We start from the raw sequence: 20,711 nt of genomic DNA, 5'->3' as shown, positions 1-20,711 counted from the left end.
AGTGGGACTCAGTCCTCCCAGCCGGAGAGGGGTCAGGGGAGAGTGGGGAGAGGAGGGGCGTGTGGTGACGGAGGGCCGGGCGGGGTGGGAGGGGCGGCAGGCCGGCCCTATCTCCGCTCCCTCCCTGCCCTCCCGGTCCTCCCCTCTCCTCCCCTGCCCCGCAGCCTCCCTCCGCCTCACTGCGCCGGCTGCCGAGACCGGGCTCAGCGAGCCCCTGTGCAGGGTGCAGGGCGCCGGGCGCACGGAGCCGGAGGTGGGAGCACAGGTGCGGAGGCCGCGCGCACCGCCGGGTAAGGGGCAGCGCTGGGGCCGGGGGTCGGCAGGGCCGCTCTCTCGGGAATCCCCCCCTCCCCAGACTCCCTCAAATGCCTTGTCAGCTCATGGCCCTTTCTGTGGGGGCGCCGGGGCTGGGCTCTGTGGCCCGCGCGGGGGGCACGGGGTGGATGGACCGGGTGGCGGCACCGCTGAGGCGAGGCTCGGGGCCCTGGAGGCCCCGGGGAAGCGGCCGGGGAGCCCACGTGCTCCGGCCGGAGCGGCGCTGGGGAGCGGCCAGCGGGCATCCAGATGGGCACTGCCAGGTGACAGCATGGGGCGGGCCGGAGGGAGCCTGCGGGAACCTGGGGAGCGGCCAGGGCTCCGGCGGCAGAGAGGACCCTAAAACTCGTTCTTGGCCGAGGGCTCTGCCCCGTGACTCACGGCTCGGGGGGCTGGGGTGGCAGAGATGCCTCCAGGGGCACAGGGGCTCCGTCTCCCGCCCCCCCTCCAGGCCCCCCCCCCGCTTCTGTCCGTCTGACCCCCGCCCCCATACACGTGACACACCCCGGGTGGGGCGGGCGGGCCCCTTATCTTGCCTGGAAAGAATGTCATGGCTTGGAAACAACTGGAAGTGAACGGAGAGGAACTACTGGGAAGCAAGTGGGAAACCCCGCAGCGGCCGCCTGTCGGGGTCCAGTCTCCGCCCCCCTTTCCCAGTTCAGCCTCCAAATTCCTGGGGATCCGGCACCTCAACTCCTCAAACTTTCTTGCCCTTGAGTCCTGGTCACTCGGTGCAGGACCAGCACCTGCCTTCCTGTCTCTCACTGACCCCACCTGGGGGTGGGAGATCCTGTCTTAATGTTTCCATCCCGCTGCCCATAGCTCCCCAGAATGTGGGACAGCGGGTCCCCCAACGCATCCCCGCCGGCACCTCTTTGCCATCTGGGTCCAACCCAATATCTGGCCCCCCTCACCTTCCCCTCTACCTTCGCCCCTGGAGGGGCACGAGTGGCGGAGGGAGGCAGGGGCAGCTCTCGGGGAGCATCACCCCTCTCCCCACCTCTTGGGACCCACAGTCCCCGATGAGCGAAGTGTCAGAGTTGGCCACAGCGGCGATAGAATACCCAGCACGCTGAGTCACAGCTTGGGGAGGCCCCACCCGCCAGCCCTCCAGCCAGGGGAGGGTGCCAAGAGGGTGAAGCTGCGTCCCCCTCCCCGCTGCAGAGAGGCGTCCAGGCGTGCAGTGGGGCTCAAAGGGGGGACACGAGACACCCATGTCGCTCGCTTTCCTCCCGCAGAGAATAGGCCTCCCGGAGTGGAAGTGCGGACAGGGTGGTGGCCGCGGGAGAGGAGACTGGGGAGGAGGCGGGGAGTGGCTGTGGGGGCCCCTCCTCTGGGTCCCACCAGCCTCTTCCTGCTGCAGACTCCCCTCCCCTCCCCACCACGGAGGGAGGCCTCCAGGGGAGGGGGCCAGGGAGCCTCTTCCCCCAGGAGAAGGCCTCCCGTTTGGGCCCCTCCCTCCCGGTAAAGTCCTCTGTGTCACAGCGCTGCCCTCGGAGCCCTGGGGACACCAGCCGGGCAGCGCTGATGCCTGCGTGAGGAGCACGAGGGGAGGGGAGGGGTGTGTGTGTGTGTGTGTGTGTGTGTGTGTGTGTGTGTGTGTGTACGCAAAGATGCGGGCTTATTCGGATGGATGTGTGCATGTGTACAAGCACGCTTTATCGGTATTTGTGGATGAACACACACAAGTGTATGTGTGCCTGTATTTATGTGTGCATGCACCCTGTGATTTGCACGGCCTTAGATACAGGGTGACGGATTTGAGGGTAGGTACACCCCCTTTTACCCGAGGCTACACCCCAAGCCGAGAGGCCGGCTGCAGGCCCCGGAAGGACAGCTATCTGCCTGGCTTTCTCGGGCAGGGCCGGTCTGCCCGCTCCGTCCCGTTGTCCAGCTCCCTCATCTTTTGGGGGCTGGTGGCCGTGTGCAAGGCCGCAAACCCCTTTCCTCAGGCCCAGAGGAGAAGTGGAAGTGGGGAGCCAGGAAATGGGGGGGGGGCACAGTCACTGCCCCTTCTCCTCCCCAGGCAGCATTTCCCCTCCCGGCCCTCCTCCGCAGCCCCTCTGCTCTGCAGGAGCCACAGCCCTCGCCTCTCCGGATCCTTGTCCCAAACAGAACGTGGGCCACCCCTGCCCTGCACACCCCTGTGTTCACCAGGGCCCCTCCCGGCTCAGCGCAGGCGCCCCACCCCACCAGCTCGCCCCTAAACCTCCTCCCCCTGTGCTCCCCAGTCCTGGCCTCAGTGAATTCCACAGACAGCCGGCACCTGGGTCCAGAAACAGGGCAGTCTTAGCACCCCAGATTTCCCACCGCGCCCCAAAGAGTGCCACCTTCTGACTTGGAACTCTACAGTGTAGCCTCCTGCGCCTCACACTTCGCACAAACAGGCTTTTGAGCATGTCCTCTTCCGTGTCTGGCTGCGTTTGTCAGCCCCATCCATCTAGGGAGAGCGTCCATGCCATTGCATCTGCTCTCATTGCTTTATTTCATCCCGCTGTGAATAAGCCACTTGATTTAATCCAGTCTACTGGCCTGAGCCATCGGGGTCCCGGTTTGCAGCCGTCACGAGTAGCACTGCTCTGGTGGTACGTTCCTAGGGGTCACAGCGGTGGCAGATTCGGCCACACCGTGCCGTCTGGCCCTTCCAGGCTCCACACCTGGCCCGCTCGCTGCCCCAGTTGCTGTTTCTAACCAATTTCCAGTCCCAGACACTGTCTGTGGTCCTAGCCCTGACCTTGGTCCTGTCCTTGGTTTCAGCTCTGAAGCTAGTCCTGGGGTTACATTGAACTTTTCATTCAATCGTACAGTCAATAAATATTTATTGAGCACAGATGTGAGAATACAGCAGCCAAGAAATAAACACGGGGCACGCTGCCACCACGGGCCTGCAGGCTAGCAGGCAAGACCAAACGTGGGTGAGAAGTAATCAATCAATCTCACAAACATGTGATGAAAACATGTTCTGAGTGCTACAGATCACAGGGCCTGGTGCTGTGATGTCACAGGATAGGGGGCCTGACCTGGGAGGAAAGCTTCCTGAGGAAGTGATGTGGGCTGAGCCCTGAAGGGTGACGAGGCAAGAGAAAAGGGAAGAGTGGGCCACAGAGAGGGAACCGCATGTACAAAAGCCTGGCATCAGCGAGAGTCTGAGGGACTTACCTCGGCCGGTGGGCCTGGAGTGGCGAGAGGGAGGCGAGCGCTGTGGGCGACGAGGCAGGAGAGGTCTGTCAGTGTTGGAAGAAAATTCAGGAGGGAGACACCGAGAGAGTCTTTAGGGGGAGAGGGACATCCTAGTTGCCTTTTCAAGATTGTGAGGGGCAAGAGGGGGAGCAGGGGGACCAGCTAGGAGGCCACTGCAGCTGTCAAGCCAAAGGTAGATGGGAGGTTGGACTACCATGTTGGTGAGAGGGAGAGAAATAAGCAAACTGAAGCGACGTTTATGAGAAAACGCGGGCAAATGCGATGAGATGGCCTGCTGTTGATGGGCAGCTAGGTTCTGGCTTGTGAAGCTGGATGCATGGTGGGCCCTGAGCTACAGAAGTGGAAGGGGGCTGGGTACCGGAGGGACGATCGTGCGTTCCGTTCCAGACGTCCTGACTTCGGGGTGCCCACGAGGAGATGCCAAGTAGGCAGTTGGATATATGGCTCAGAGTTGAGAGGTGACTAGGCTGGTGTTAGAAATTGGCGTATGTGTTGGATATTAAAGCCGTGGGTCTGGGTGATGGCACCCGGGGCGGTGATGAGAGCAGTAGGTCTCAGCAACCACGTGGGGAGCTTTTAAAAACTACTGAGTAGCCCTAACCGGTTTGGCTCAGTGGATAGAGCGTCGGCCTGCGGACTGGAGGGTCTCAGGTTCGATTCCGGTCAAGGGCATGTACCTTGGTTGCGGGCACATCCCCAGTGGGGGGTGTACAGGAGGCAGCTGATCAATGTTTCTCTCTCATCGATGTTTCTAACTCTCTATCCCTCTCCCTTCCTCTCTGTAAAAAATCAATAAAATATATCTAGAAAAAAACCACTACTGAGTAAAACTCAGTGCCTCCATCATTCTTGCTGCATTTCAGGTGTTCAAGCCACACATTCCTCCTGGCTACCATATGGACAGCACAGATCTAGAAGGCTTTAAAGTGGAAGATGTGATCAATAGTGTTTAGTGATTTTGAGAGAGATCAAGTAAGATGAAGATGAATGTCTCCTAGATTTTGTGACACAGGTCATTGGGAGGCGGTGGGGAGGCTGTGCTGGAGCAGCCAGGTGAGAGTGGAGGGGGGCATGCGCTGGACACAGGGAAACAGCAGCAGTGCAGTTAAATCTGACAACTGTGGCCAGGAAGTAGGGGTTAGAGGGAGTGGTGGCTGGAGGGAGGATGAGATTGGGGAAGGTGTTTTTAGTTTAGGGTACAACTTTCACACATTGTAAGCATGTCGCTCAATTAATTTTTGGATATGCATGCATCTGTTTAACCACCGTCCAGACCAAGGTGCAAAGCTTTTTCAGAACTCCCCCCTTGTGGCTCCTCCCAGTCAATACTACCCCTGAAAGCAATCCTATCCTCTTTTCTAATCCGCACTAGAGGATATTTTCCATTGACTTTCAGAGAGAGTGGAGGGGAGGGGACAGACAGAGAGAGAGAAACATCGAAGTGAAAGAGATGTTTGATTGCCTCCCACACACCCCTCGACCAGGGCCAGGATTGAGCATGCAACCTAAGTATGTGCCCCTGACTGGAATCAAACCCTCATATAAATAGCATCGTTTAAAATGGTGTGTGTGTGTGTGTGTGTGTGTGTGTGTGTGTGTGTGTGAGGTTTCTTTTGCTCAGCATTACTAGTATGTGTGTGAAATTTGTTCATGTTGACCCATGTAACAAGAGGGTGTTTTTCATTGCTGTATAATATTTCATCGTATTACAGTGCCCCCACTTATTTCTCCATTCTACTATTAATGGACACTTGAGTTTCCAGTTTGGGCTAATATGAATAAATCTCATGAGCGTTCTTTTTTTTTTTTAAATTGATTTCAGAGAGGAAGGGAGATGGAGAGCTAGAAACATCAATGATGAGAGAGAATCATTGATCAGCTGCCTCCTGCATGCCCCCTACTGGGAATCGAACCTGCAACCCAGGCATGTGCCCTTGGCCGGAATCGAACCCGGGACCCCTGGTAGATTGGCTGACGCTCTGTCCACTGAGCCAAACCGGCCAGGGCTCATGAGCATTCTTGTACATGATTTTGGAGGAGATGTGCAGTCATTCCTTTTGGATATTTACCAAGAAGTAGAATTGCTAGGTTATAGGCCGTGTGCTCATACTGCCAGTTTTTCTCAAGTGGTTGCTCTAATTCATGCTCCTTCTTTGCAGCAGATGAGAGTTCCCGTTGCTTCACATGCTTTCCAATGTCAAGCAATGGCAGCTCCTTTCATGGCAGCCATTCTGGTGGATACTTGACGGCGTCTCGTTGTGGTTTTAATGTGCATTTCCCTGAATACTAGTGAAGTTATACACCGTCTCATGTCCGTTAGTCATGTGGATATGCTGTATTCCTATCTGGAGTAACTGTTTAAGTCTCCTGCCAACTTAAAAAAAAACTGGGTTGCTGGCCCTTTATTTGTTGTCTTAGTGTGGAAGTGTTTTAGTTTAGACTTTAACCCCTCCTCTAATTTTTCTGACATATCACATACAATGGGGGTTAGTGGTGCCCACGGCCTGCTTAGTTGAGAATCTTAGTATAACCATCATCGTCCCTCTGCGAACTCAAAATTCCAAACACCAGCTGAGCCCGGAGCGATGTGGGGCTGAGCAGCATGGGCCAACTGAGAAAATCTGCTTGTAAGTGAGCCCACTCCGTCCAGGGCTCATGGCACCTCCGCCCAGTGTGCAGCTCACCTTCGCATTCTGCGAATGGTGTCTTTTGAGGTCCAGAAGTTACCAATTTCAATGAGGCCCAATGTATCAATCTCAGTTTTATGGTTAAGTTTTTTTTTTTTTGTTTTTTTGTTTTGTTTTGTTTTAATTCTTTATTATTGAAAGTATTACATATGTCCCCCTTTTTTCACCATTGCCCCCTCCAGCCGTCCCCACCCCCGGCCCCAGGCTCTCACTGCCCATTGTCTGTGTGTCATGCATATATGCATACAGGGCCCCTGGTTGATAGCTCCCACCCACCCACCCTCCCCGCCTTCCCTCTGAGATTCCGCACTCTGTTCCAGGCTTCCACGTCTCTGGATCCACTCTGTTCATCAGTTTATTTTGTTCCTTAGATTTCACATGAGTGAGATCATGTGATACTTGTCTTTCTCTGACTGGCTTATTTCACTTAGCATGATACTCTCCAGGTCCCTCCATGCTGTCTCACAGGGTAAGAGATTCTTCTTTTTCACTGCTGCATAGTATTCCATGGTATAAATGTACCACAGCTTTTTACCCACTCATCTGCTGATGGGCACGTGGGCTGTTTCCAGATCTTAGCTATTGTGAACTGTGCTGTTATGAACATAGGGGTGCATGCATTCTTTCTGATTGGTGTTTTGGGTTTCTTGGGACATATTCCTAGAAGTGGGATCACTGGGTCAAATGGGAATTCCATTTTCAGTTTTTTGAGGAAACTCCATACTGTTCTCCACAGTGGCTGCACCAGTCTGCATTCCACAGGCTGTGCACTAGGGTTCCCTTTCGCCACATCCTCCCCAGCACTTGTCGTTTGTGGTTTTGTTGATGGTAGCCATTCTGACAGGTGTGAGGTGATACCTCATTGTCATTTTAATTTGCATCTCTCTGATGATCAGTGACTTTGAGCATTTTGTCATATGTCTCTTGACCATCTGTGTGTCCACTTGGGAGAAATGTCTATTTAGGTCCTTTGCCCATTTTTTAATCGGATTTTTTATTTGTCTTCCTTTTATTAAGTTGTGTGAGTTCCTTATATATTTTGGATATTAACCCTTTATCAGATGTATCATTGTCCAATATGCTCTCCCATACAGTGGGCTCCCCTTTCGTTTTGTTGATGGTTTCTTTTGCTGTGCAGAAGCTTTTTATTTTGATGTAGTCCCATTTGTTTAATTTCTCATTAATATCCTTTGCCTTAGAAGATGTATCTAAAAACATATTACTACAAGAGATGTCTGCGATTTTGCTGCCTGTGGTTTCTTCTAGGATTTCTATGGTTTCACGATGTACATTTCAGTCTTTTATCCATTTTGAGTTTATTCTTGTGTATGCTGCAAGTTGGTGGTCTAGTTTCATTTTTTTGCATGTATCTGCCCAGTTTTCCCAACACCATTTATTGAAGAGACTGTCTTGACTCCATTGTATGCTCTTGCCTCCTTTGTCAAATATTAATTGAGCATAATGGCTTGGGTCAATTTCTGGGGTCTCTGTTCTGTTCCATTGGTCTATATGCCCATTTTTGTGCCAGTACCAGGCTGTTTTAATTACAGTGGCTTTGTAGTATAACTTGAAATCTGGTATTATGATTCCTCCAACTTTATTTTTCTTTCTCAAGATTGTTGCAGCTATTCGGGGTCTTTTTTGATTCCATATAAATTTTTGGAGTATTTCTTCTAGACCTGTGAATTATGCTGTTGGTATTTTAATAGGGATTGCATTGAATCTGTCGATTGCCTTGGGTAGTATGGGTATTTTAATGATGTTGATTCTACCAATCCATGAACACAGTATATTCTTTCACTTGTTTATATCTTCTTCTATCTCTTTTTTTTCAACATCCTGTAGTTTTCCAAGTACAGGTCTTTTGCCACCTTGGTTAAGTGTATTCCTAAATATATTAATTTTTTTGTTGCATTGGTAAATGGGATTGTTTAGTTTTTCTTTCTGGGAATTTATTATTGGTGTATAGAAAAGCCATTGATTTTTGGATGTTGACTTTGTATCCTGCTACATTGCCAAATTCATTGATTAAATCTAGTAGTTTTTTGGTGGAGTCTTTAGGGTTTTCTATGTAAAATATCATGTCATCTGCAAATAATGACAGTTTTACTTCTTCCTTTCCAATTTGGTTGCCTTTTATTTCTTCTTGTCTCATCACTGTGGCTAGAACTTCTAGTACCATGTTGAATAAGAGTGGTGAAAACAGACATCCCTGTCTTGTTCCTGTTCTTAGGGGAAATGGCTTTAGTTTTTGCCCACAGAGTATGATGTTCGCTGTAGGTTTGTCATAAATGGCCTTTATCATTTTGAGATATGCTTCCTCTATTCCCACTTTGTTGAGAGTTTTTATCAAAATGGGTGTTAGATTTTTTCCACTGCTCTTTCTGCATCTATCGATATGATTATGTGATTTTTGTCTTTTAATTTGTTTATGTGATGTATCCATGTTTAATGATTTGCAAATATTTTACCAGCCTTGAATCCCTGGAATAAATCCTACTTGATCATGGTGTATGATCTTTATAATATATTGCTGGATGTGATTTGCTAATATTTTGTTGAGGAATTTAGCATCTATGTTCATCAGGGATATTGGCCTGTAATTCTCTTTCTTTGTAGTGTCATTTTCTGGTTTTAGAATTAGGATAATGCTGGCCTCATAAAAAGAGCTTGGAAGTGTTCCTTCCTCTTGGATTTTTTGGAGTGGTGTGAGGAGGATAGGCGTTAGTTGTTCTTTGAATGTTTGGTAAAACTCCCCTATGAAGCCCCCAGACCCGGGCTTTTGTTTGTGGAGAGATTTCATCCACATTGTCCAGCTTGTTGGCAAATAGTTATTCATAGAATTTCTTTACAATTCTTTGTATTTCTGTGGCGTCAGTGGTTACTTCTCCAATTTTGTTCCTTATTTTATTTATTTGGCTTCTCTGTGTTTGTTTCTTGATGAGTCTGGCTAATGGTTTATCAATGTTGTTCATCCTTTCAAGAAAACCAGTTCTTGGTTTCATTGATTTTTTTAATTTATTGTGTTTTTTTTTAGTCACTATGTCATTTATTTCCACTCTAATATTTATTATTTCCTTCCTTCTATTTATATGTGCTTTTCTTATTGTTCTCTTTCTAGTTCTTTAAGTTATAGAGTTAAATAGTTTATTGTTGATTTTTCTTATTTTTAAAAATAAATCTTTATTGTTCAGATTATTATAGTTGTTCCTCTCTTTCCCCCCATAGCTCCCCTCCACCTGGTTCCCACCCCACCCTCTGCCCTTACCCCCGCCCACTGTCCTCATCCATAGGTATACGATTTTTGTCCAGTCTCTTCCTGCACGCCCCACTCCCCTTTTCCCCCTGAGAATTGTCAGTCCACTCCCTTTCTATACCCCTGATTCTATTATGTTCACCAGTTTATTCTGTACATCAGATTTTTTTATTCACTTTATTTTTAGATTCACTTGTTGATAGATATGTATTTGTTGTTCATAATTTTTATCTTTACCTTTTTCTTCTTTTTCCTCTTTTCAAAGAATACTTTTCAGCATTTCATATAATACTGGTTTGGTGGTGATGAACTCCTTTAGCTTTTTCTTATCTGTGAAGCTCTTTATCTGACCTTCAATTCTGAATGATAACTGCTGGGTAGAGTAATCTTGGTTGTAGGTTCTTGCTATTCATTACTTTGAATATTTCTTGCCACTCCCGTCTGGCCTGCATAGTTTTTGTTGAGAAATCAGCTGACAATTGTATGGGTACTCCCTTGTAGGTAACCAACTGTTTTTCTCTTGCTGCTTTTAATATTCTCTTTGTCTTTTGATCTTGGTATTTTAATTATGATGTGTCTTGGTGCGTTCCTCTTTGGATTCCTTTTGTTTGGGGTTCTCTGTGCTTCCTGGACTTGTAAATCTATTTCTTTCACCAGGTGGGGGAAGTTTTCTGTCATTATTTCTTCAAATAGGTTTTCAATATCTTGCTCTCTCTCTTTTTCTGGCACCCCCATAATTCTGATGTTGGTACCTTGAAGTTGTCCCAGAGGCTCCTTACACTATCTTCATATTTTTGGATTCTTTTTTCTTTTCCAGTTGGGTATTTTTTGCTTCTTCGTATTTCAAATCTTTGCCTTGATTCTTGCGTTCTTCTAGTCTGCTGTTGGGTCGCTGTATATTATTCTTTATTTCAGTCAGTGTATGCTTAATTTCTAGTTAGTCCTTTTTCATATCCTCGAGGATCTCACTAAATTTACCAGCGGTTTCTAGAAGATTCTTGGAAAACCTTATAACTGTGGTTTTGAACTCTATATCCAGTCGTTTGCTTTCCTCCATTTCTGTCATTGGTGACCTCTTTCTTTGTCTCCACATTTTGGCTGCTTCCCTGTGTTGATAGAGTAGCTTTGTGTGCTAGGTGTCTTACAGGGTCCAGTGGCTCAGCCTCCCCAATTACCTGAGGTGGACACTCTTGGTGTACCCCTTTGTGGGCTGTGTGCACAGTCTTGTTGTAGGTAAGCCTTGATTGTTGTTGGTATCACTAGGAGAATTGACCTCCAGGCCAATTAGCTGTGAGGATCAGCTGTGTCTATGCTGGGAGAACTTCTGTGCTGGAGACACCCTTATGGGGCAAGACTTGCTTCAGTGGGGCTTCAGTGCTCACTGAGTCTGCCCCTTGAGTGTGTCCCTATGGATCTGAGGAGTTGTAATCAGGTATGGTCCCACTGTGACCATTGGGTTCACTGGCTCTTGGGTCTTCAAGGAGGTGCAAATTTAGCCTCTGCCTGAGGCCACCCAGTAGGAGCTACAGAGAGATCTGCAGATTCCTCTTCTGTTTGGGGTTTGGAGGTGCCCAGATGAGGCCCAACTGTGAAGCAATGCAAACTGCTGTGGAGCCTTGGGCCTTCTTTTGGAACTTCTGGTACTCTCTGACCCAGCTGCAGAATGTTAGGTAATTTTAAATTGCAAAGGGCCAGGCCATTCATATGCAAAAGCTTCTGCACACAGCTTGGGTGGGGCAGGGTCTCAGGGAATCAACAGGGCACAGAAAACAGCTATGGCTGATCCTCAGCCCTGCCCTAAGAGGCCCCCGGCTCTCAGTATCTCTCAGTAATCACTGCAAGCACCTCTGAGAGAAAGCCGCCCTAGAGTTCTGCCCGAAGCCAGACGGTCCAGTTTCTCCCCGCATGAGTCTGGGTACCCAGAGTCTTGCTCGGAACTGGAGTTCAGAGCAGTCAGGAGCTTGTGTCTCCCTCCCGATTGAAAAAGACAACCGCATCCTCAGTTGCCAGCCCTTTCCACACACGTGCCTCCGTACCTCTGCACATTACTTCTGCACTTCCTCTGAGTCTCAGTGTGCTTTTCTCTTTCCTTCTAGTTGTAGAATTTCCACTCAGCCAGCCTTCCTGTGGTTCTGGATGATGTTTGTTTTGTCTTTTAGTTGTAGTTTTGAAGTGGTTGTGCACGGCAGCAATTTCAGATGTTAACCTATGCCACCATCTTGGTTTCTCCTCTGATTTTTCATATTTTTTTAGGTAGACCTGTAGTGCTATGAACTTCCCTCTCAGGACTGCATTTGCTATGTCCCAGAGATTTCTGGTGTTCTGTGTTCATTTTCATTTGTTTCCAGGAAGTTTTTTATTTCTTTCTTGATCTTATTGGTAACCCATTCATTGTTTAATAGCATGCTATTTAGCCTCCATGTGTTTGAGTGTTTTGGGTTGTTTTTACTGTAGTTGATTTTTAGTTTCATTCCACTGTGATCTGAGAAGATGTTTGATATGATTTCAATCTTCTTGAACTTGTAGAGACTTGTTTTGTATCGTAACATGTGATCTATCTTTGTGAATGACCCATGTGCACTTGAGAAGAATCTATATTCTGTAGCTTAGAAGTGAATCCTACCTAATAATAGACAAATATGCAAATTGACCATACCTTCACTATGCCCATGATTGGCCAGGAGGCGTGGGGGGCGGGACTTGGGGTGGCCGGGGTAGCTGATTGGGCCAGTGGGACGCTGAGCTGCATCGCCAGCAGCGGCGCAAGCTCAGCGTTTGCGCCATGGCTGTGCTGCGGCACAGAAGCGGCCTCTGGGGCAGCAAGCTCACGTCCCACCACGCAGACCATTAAAAGCGGGGGAGCTGAGTGCCTATCCGCTCAGGCAGCAGGCCTTTCAGAAGCCTCCGCCACACTGGAGGCTTCTGAAAGGCCTGGTGCACCAGCGGACAGGCACCCAGCTCTCCCGCAATCAAAAGCAAAAGTGTGGGAGCTGGGTGCCTGTCTGCTCAGGCAGCAGGCCTTTCAGAAGCCTCTGCCATGCCAGAGGCTTCTGAAAGGCCTGGTGCACCAGCGTACAGGCACCCAGCTCCCCGCGATCAAAAGCAAAAGTGTGAGAGCTGGGTGCCTGTCCACTCAGGCAGCAGGCCTTTCAAAAGCCTCTGGTGCCTGGTGCACCAGCGGACAGGCACCCAGCTCCCCCATGATCGAAAGCAAACGCGTGTAGGGGACCCTACACGTGCATGATTCAATCATGCACTGGGCCTCTAGTTGTTCTATAAGTGTCCATTAAAATCATGAGAACCCCTTAAGCTATTCTCTCTGATTGACTGACTTTTTTAACCCTATCTTCTAATTCACTGATTGGATCCTTAGCTTCCCTTAATCTGCTGTGTGTTCCTTCCAATGTTTTCTTTACTTGTGCTATGTCATTCTTGTGTTTCCATAGTTACTGTATCTTTTCTCATGCTTTTGAGCATCTTTACCATTATTATTCTGAACTCTATATCAGATAAATTTCTTATCTCCATTCTTTTCTCTCTCTCTCTTTTTTTTTAAAGGACTTTAAAATATATATATATTTTATTGATTTTTTTACAGAGGAAGGGAGAGGAATAGAGAGTTAGAAACATCAATGAGAGAGAAACATGGATCAGCTGCCTCCTGCACACCTTCTACTGGGGATGTGCCCGCAACCAAGGTACATGCCCTTGACCAGAATCGAACCTGGGACCTTTCAGTCCACAGGCCGATGCTCTACCCACTGAGCCAAACTGGTTAGGGCTCTTTTGTCTCTTCTTTTGGAGAATTCTCTTGTTCTTTCATTTGGGATTGTTTCTTTGTGTCTCATTTTGCCTGCCTGTTTTGGTGTTTTATTCTATATTAGGTAGATATGCTACGCCTTTCAAGCTGTAGTGCAAGACAGTGTCAAACACTGTTTCTGACTAATTAGATCAGGCAAAGATACAAAGCCTCCAGAAATCGCCTCTGTCTACAGACTGATAGAATTCCATCTTGAATTGCCCTCAGGCAATTGTCCTCAGGTGTGGCAATAGTTTTTTTCCCCCCAACAGGGTGGGGCAATTGCTTCTGCCTGGATGCTCATTGTTATTCTCAGTCTCTTAATGGCCATCTGGAAATTCTGCACCATGGGGCAAGGTGTTTTCCAATAGGGTGGGTCAACTGTCTTCCCCACAGATAAGGCCACCTGTATAGCAAATGTCTGCATGAGAAAGATGGCCTCTGCAGCATGAGGGAATGACTCAGCACAGGAAACCAGGGTGTCTGCCTTCTAAGCTCTAACCTCAGAGCCCCCAATCCTGGCTTCTGCTCACACAGCTCCAGCCGGGGCACAATGTGGGTGGCTCCACAGGGAATTTTGTGCATTGGCCCTTCAAGAGCGTGCCTGAATTTCCAGCTGTCTCTCCCTGGCAGACAGCATCCCTGGTGCTTTTCCCAGCCAGATGTTATGTGGGTACCCTTCTGGTGCTTTCTGCTGGAAGACCCGTCTTGGGGATTAGACTCCAGAGTTCTCAGTGGCAACCCCCCACAGCTGAGATATCTCTCTGGAACTTCAGTTGCCGTCTGTGGGAGCCCAGCCAGCCCTTTGTGCCTCTGCCCCTCCTCCTAGTATCTATGCAATCTCCACTTTCCATCCCTCAGTGACCAGGGTTCTCTCCAGTGAGTCTCCTGTTGATTATTCAGGAAGTTTTTCTGTAATTCCAGTTTGGCCCTGAGAGCATACCCATGCAGCATCCACTTACTCTGCCACCATTTTTAATCCTTCTGGTTAAGTTTTGTGTGATATATTTTATGGTTAAATTTTGTGTTGTTAGCTTTTAAGAAATCTTTGCTTACTCCAAGGTCATAAAGATATTCTCCTATATTTCCTTCTGTAAAACACTGTTCTGAAAGTTATTGCTTTACCTTTCACTATTAGGTCCATTAGATTCATTTCAAAGTAACTTTTATGTGTGGGCAAAAGGTGGAGATAGGTGTGTTTTCCATATGGAATTTCAGTTGGCCAAGCACAACTTATCAAAAAGACCATTTGTCTCCTCTTAATTTTAGTAACACCTTTGCCATTAATCAGGTGACCATATATGTTGTGGGTCTGTTTCTGGACCCTATTCTGTTCTGTCTATCCATGCATCTTTGTAAGAGGTTTTGATACTTGGTAATATAAGTCCTGAGGAAAAGGGCTTTTCAAAAAATGGGATATATTTGAGCTCATGTAAAATCCAATGGAAGGATCTAGTTGAGAGTGAGCAGTTGAATAAAAAAGAGAGAGGACAGTCTACACCTGAAATTTCCTGAGAAGACAGGAGGACCTGGGATCCAGGTGCTAGTGGGAGGATTGGCCTTAGACGCTCATCTACTAATCCGTTCAACATAAATGGTTTGGACAGCTCCTGTGTGCCAGGCACAGGCTCACAGCCATGCATACAGCCGTGCCCTTCTCATGGAGCTCCCACACTGGAGCTCAACAGATGGTTCAGGCAGCAGTGAATGCCACGAAGAACACAAGTGGGATATTGTGGTGGACAGTAATGGAAGACTGCTCCAACTGGGCAGCAAGGAAGGCCTCTGGGTGTCAATGACACAGAAGTTATGATCTGAACAAGCAAGAGCCCACCTTTAAGAGCTGAGTGAAGAGCAGCCCAGACAGAGGGAACAGACAGTGCAAAGTCCCTTGGGCTAATGCAAGCTTGTGGTGTCTGTGGAACAAAGGACTAGTGTGGGTGTAACAGTGAAAAGAGATGGGGAGCAGGGTAACCAAATGACATCAGAAAGCGAGTTAGAGACCAAACAAATCTGCAAGGAGGGTATTCCTTAGGGTTGGTTAGATGTGGATTGTTAGTACATGTGAGTTGGGTGGATTAGTTGTGGGTGGAGGGACTGTGGTTAATGTATGTGTTGGGCGGCATCTTGTCTCTGTGAAACTGCTCTCACACTTGCCCTCTCTCCCTGCAGCCTCCTGAATGATGCCAGCCCAATGTTCCCTCGCCTCCAGCCTGGCCCTCCTGCTGCTGTTGGGCACAGTCCGAGCAGGCCCTTTCTCTCCCCCCTCCAATATGACACTCCCAGCCCCACGGCCCCCTCCTCAGCCAGGGGGCCGCACAGCGGAGCCAAGAGGGGGGAACCCCTCTTCTCAGCTTTATGAGCACACCGTAGAAGGAGGGGAAAAGCAGGTGGTATTCACCCACCGCATTAACCTGCCCCCTTCAGCTGTCTGTGGCTGTCCCCCAGGCACTGAGCCCCCAGTCCCTGCTTCAGAGGTGCAGGCCTTGAGGGTCCGGCTAGAGATCCTGGAGGAGTTGGTGAAGGGGCTCAAGGAACAGTGCACTGGGGGGTGTTGCCCTGCTGCTGCCCAGGCTGGCACAGGTGAGCAGGTGACCACAGGCGGGGGCACAGAAAAAGAGCAGGTGGAGAAGTTGGGTGGGTATCGCCAGCCTATGGAAGACCTGGGTATGAATTGGAAAAAGGCAGCTCTTCCTCAGCACTTGGGGTGGGGAGTGCAGCCCAGGGCACAGCTTGGAGAGGGGAGCCAGCTGGCTAGGTGTCAGCTCCCCTCCCCCACATATTGATAAGGAGCCGCTGGGAGCTAAGGTGGCCTTGTGAACTGAGGCTGGCCCTGCTGGAGGGGAAGGCTCAGGGGGGCACTGTATGGGCTGGGCCTCTTGCCCAGAGAGACTGAGGCCCTCCTCTCGCTCTTATTCCAGGCCAGACAGACGTTCGTAGCCTCTGCAGCCGCCATGGCGTCTTTGACTTGAACCGCTGCGCCTGCTCCTGCGAGCTTGGCTGGGGCGGGCCCACCTGCTCCGACCCTACGGACTCCCAAGTGTCCCCTTCCTCCCCACCCTCTGCTTCCGGGTCCTGCCCAGAGGACTGCAACGATCAGGGGCGCTGTGTCCGTGGGCGCTGCGTGTGCTTCTCTGGCTACACGGGCCCCAGCTGTGGCTGGCCCTCCTGCCCCGGGGACTGCCAGGGCCACGGGCGCTGCGTGCAGGGCGTGTGCGTGTGCCGGCCGGGCTTCTCCGGCGCCGACTGCAGCCAGCGCTCCTGCCCTCGAGGCTGCAGCCAGAGGGGGCGCTGCGAAAATGGGCGCTGCGTGTGCAACCCCGGCTACACCGGCGAGGACTGTGCGGCTCGGAGCTGCCCCCGGGGCTGCAGCCAGAAGGGGCGCTGTGAGGACGGGCGCTGCGTCTGCGACCCTGGCTACGCCGGCGAAGACTGCGGCTCGCGGACCTGCCCTTGGGACTGTGGCGAAGGTGGGCGCTGCGTGGACGGCCGCTGCGTGTGCTGGCCCGGGTACGCGGGCGAGGACTGCGGCACGCGGACGTGCCCGCGCGACTGCCGGGGCCGCGGGCGCTGCGAGGATGGCGAATGCATCTGCGACGCGGGCTACAGCGGGGACGACTGCGGCGTGCGCAGCTGCCCGGGCGACTGCAACCAACGGGGCCGCTGTGAGGACGGCCGCTGCGTGTGCTGGCCCGGGTACACGGGCCCCGACTGCGGCGCGCGCGCCTGCCCGCGCGACTGCCGGGGCCGCGGGCGCTGCGAGAACGGCGTGTGCGTGTGCAACGCGGGCTACAGCGGCGAGGACTGCGGCGTGCGCAGCTGTCCTGGGGACTGTCGCGGCCGGGGTCGTTGCGAGAGCGGCCGCTGCGTGTGCTGGCCCGGGTACACGGGCCGGGACTGCAGCCTACGCGCCTGCCCTGGCGACTGTCGTGGGCGAGGGCGCTGCGTGGACGGCCGCTGCGTGTGCAACCCGGGCTTCACGGGCGAGGACTGCGGGAGCCGTCGGTGCCCCGGGGACTGCCGCGGCCGCGGCCGCTGCGAGGATGGCGTGTGCGCGTGCGACGTGGGCTACGAGGGAGAGGACTGCGGCGCACGGAGCTGCCCCGGAGGGTGCCGAGGCCGCGGGCAGTGCCTAGACGGACGCTGTGTGTGCGACGACGGCTACTCGGGCGACGACTGCGGCTCGCGGAGGTGCCCGCAGGACTGCAGCCAGCGCGGCGTGTGCCAGGATGGTGTGTGCACCTGCTGGGAGGGCTTCGCGGGAGAAGACTGCGGCCTCCGGACCTGCCCCTCCGACTGCCACCGGCGTGGCCGCTGTGAGGATGGGCGCTGCGTGTGCGACTCCGGTTACACCGGCCCCTCCTGCTCCACCCGCATCTGCCCGGACGACTGCCGGGGCCATGGGCGCTGTGTGCAGGGAGCATGCGTGTGCCACGCGGGCTACAGCGGCGAGGACTGTGGGCAGGAAGAGCCTCCTGCCGGTGCCTGCCCCGGGGGCTGTGGGCCCCGGGAGCTGTGCCGGGCCGGCCAGTGTGTATGCGTGGAGGGCTTCCGAGGTCCCGACTGCGCCATCCAGACGTGCCCCGGGGACTGCCGGGGGCGTGGAGAGTGTCGTGAGGGCAGCTGCGTCTGCCTGGAGGGCTATGCAGGGGAGGACTGCGGGGAAGGTGAGCGGGCCTTTCCATTTGCTCCTCAGGGATGGGGACCTGAGCCAGCGGGAAGGCGGGACCCCGGGCCTAGGAGCCCAAGGGCTGGAGGAAGAATGGAGGAAGGTCTTATGTGCGGGAGCCGGCAGCCAGAGGCCAGGGAGCCAGGGTGCATGCCGGCAGCAGGACCTGCGTTCAGATACCTGAGGAGCAGGCCGGGCCTCTCGGGTCGCTTTTACTAGCAGGGAGCTTCTGTGCTCCTGGCGCTGGGGAAGCTGAAGTTAGAGCCAGGGCCTGTTCTGACCTCTGCTAACTGCCCCTCCCCAGGGGGGAGTGTGAGCTGGGACGGATCTCTTAGTGCAGCCCTGAGTAGGGTGGCCTGTGATGGCGGGCGTCAGGTGGGCTGGCTGCGTTGGGCTAACCAGCTTCTATATCCCATTCTCGTGGGCAGAGGTGCCAGCCATTGAGGGCATGAGGATGCATCTCCTGGAGGAGACGACGGTTCGGACAGAGTGGACCCGGGCTCCGGGCCCGGTGGACGCCTATGAGATTCAGTTCATCCCCACGGTGAGAGCCACGCCAGGCGGGGCTGAGGGGAGGCCGGGAGGGGGCTCACGTGCAGGGCCTTCCAGGTCATCAGTGGATGAGCGCAGAGGGCCGGGTCCCTGAAGCTGCGGTGAAGTCTGGTCCTGCCCCTCAGGGGGCGCCAAGGCCTTCCAGCACCTCCACCGGCGCTGGCCCGCTGCTGCTGGGACCTCTGGCGCCATGACTCAGTTCTCTGGGCTGCCCAGTGCCTCGTGGGTCATCACTGTAGGCAGTCTCCCTGCTGTTGCCGAGTCCAAACCGGCCCCACGTCCACGTCCACCAGCAGGCAGGGGCCTGTCCCACTGGCCCTGCGCCACGGGGGGGGGGGGGGGGGGGTATCACGTTGCCCTTTGTTCTCACAGGCAAATCCCACTGGTTCCCAGGACTCTGGTCTTGAATTCTTCACTCCCAGAGTTCCCTCTTCTAGTGCCTCTTGCTCTGTGCTTTTGTTTCCGAAACATGAGTGCAGAGAAGAGCCCAGCCGCTCACTGGCTAACTGAGACCAGGTGTTCTTCTCAGAGTGGGCATGTGTTAACTGTGGTCACACAAACTGTCAGCTGTTTTGATCATATTTGTTTTTTAAAATAACTTTTTGTTATAAAACGTATATAGACTTAGTGTAGGAACTTTAGAAAACATCCTATATAATAAAAGGCTAATATGCAAATTGACCGAACGGGGAATGACCGGTCGCTATGACATGCACTGACCACCAGGGGGCAGACATTCAACACAGGAGCTGCCCCCTGGTGGTCAGTGCACAGTGGTGGTGGTGGGAGCAGCTTCGCGGCAGCGTTAAGGATGTCTGACTGTCGGCCATCAGTTGGACCCCCCCCCCCACCAGGGCTCCCGGACTACAAGAGGGTGCAGGCCGGAGCTGAAGGACCCCCTCCCTCCCCCCCAGTGCATGAATCTCGTGCACCAGGCCTCTAGTAGATAAATAAGGAGAAAAGAAGAAAGGGGAAAAAACCAGCATTGAACTATATACACTTTTTTAGCCTAAATATAGGGCTTGGCAGTTGGCTCTGTTCAATGTTATCTTTTTCGGTTTGGGCCAAGCTGCCCAGGCTGTTGCATGACTTTGAGTCTATGAAGTGGTTCCCGCCTGAGTGCCTTGCAAAGCATCCTTTGTCTGTCTCCTTCCAACTCGCTCTTAAAGTATTTGGGGGGCACCCTACGGACAGCGCCTTTTGGCCTCGTCTATTAGGCACCTCCCTCCATGCCTTCATGCCCTTTTATGATGTGTTTGGTCTCCCAGCCCCAAATCATCCGACATTTCTACTGTCCAGCTCATGTCTTCCTGCACCATCCCACAAATGTCGTGGTGGGTAGGCCATGTCACCCTCATCCCTGCCCAGCCGGGACTCTGGGAGCATAAATAACTCCCAGGGCCGAAACCCGAGGAAGGCGTGGGGACAGCAGGGGCAGCTCCGAGGTGCCGTGTCATCCCACCCCAACTGGCCTGGTTCTTCTTACCCCCAAGCCAGCCCCCGCCGTGTTCTGTCTCTCCTCACGCCCTGAGAAACCCTTTGCTGTGTAACCAGGATAGCTTGGACTTTTTTTCCTCCTGTTTTAGGCAATTTTTTACTTGGTATGAAAATAATTTAATCACAAGACAAGAATTTGGCAACTAGAAAAAAACACAAATAATTCCTGGCTGCTTCACACTAAAATAACACTGTTAACATTTTTAAGTGTTTCTCCCTCTCTCTTCTCTGTGTGTATTATTTACATAGTTCTCATCTTGAGAGGGTGGGACTTTTAAAAGGAACTTTCCAAAGAGACTTGAGGGAAAGTGGAATTAAAATAAGCACTTGAGATGGAAGGAGCGTGCAGGGCAGCACAGTCCCCCGATCTCGGCAGATACAGCCCACCCCTGGGTGTTCTCGAGAGGCGGGGCTTCCCAGCGAAGCCCTTGGCTTACTCCCTCACCACGGGGCTGGGTGGCGCTGGGTGGCGCTGAGTGGCTGTGCCCGGCGTGGCCACGCTGCCAGCTCATCGCTCTGCTCTGGGGATGGTCCTCTGTCACATCCCGGGCTCAGAGAGAACGCGCCTGTACACTTGGTCCCCAAGCGCTCCTATTGGACGCCCCAGAGCCTGCGCTGCTGGCCCTCACACCATATTTCTGCACTCCCTGAGGCTGGCCCCTGGAATCGCGCCTCCTGCCTTGGCCAGTGCTCTCTGTCCATTGCTGTTGGCACAGGATATATTCTGGCCACTGC

The 20,711-nt window shown here is 52.3% G+C and overlaps 1 protein-coding gene across 1 annotated transcript in view; it reads left to right on the top strand.

Moving 5' to 3' along the window:
• Positions 1 to 201: 201 nt before the first annotated feature.
• TNXB (tenascin XB) overlaps positions 202 to 20,711 on the top strand; it is a 76,410-nt gene continuing 55,900 nt past the window's right edge. Inside the window, exons 1-4 of the mRNA XM_054721939.1 lie at positions 202 to 290; positions 15,431 to 15,841; positions 16,180 to 17,925; positions 18,356 to 18,471. Of these exons, the coding sequence (XP_054577914.1) occupies positions 15,439 to 15,841; positions 16,180 to 17,925; positions 18,356 to 18,471 (2,265 nt within the window). The 5' untranslated portion in view covers positions 202 to 290; positions 15,431 to 15,438. The remainder of the gene's footprint in view (positions 291 to 15,430; positions 15,842 to 16,179; positions 17,926 to 18,355; positions 18,472 to 20,711) is intronic.

Source organism: Eptesicus fuscus, chromosome 10 (genome assembly GCF_027574615.1).
Source record: "Eptesicus fuscus isolate TK198812 chromosome 10, DD_ASM_mEF_20220401, whole genome shotgun sequence".
Lineage (NCBI taxonomy): Eukaryota > Metazoa > Chordata > Mammalia > Chiroptera > Vespertilionidae > Eptesicus > Eptesicus fuscus.
This window is presented reverse-complemented; position numbering and strand designations above follow the sequence as displayed.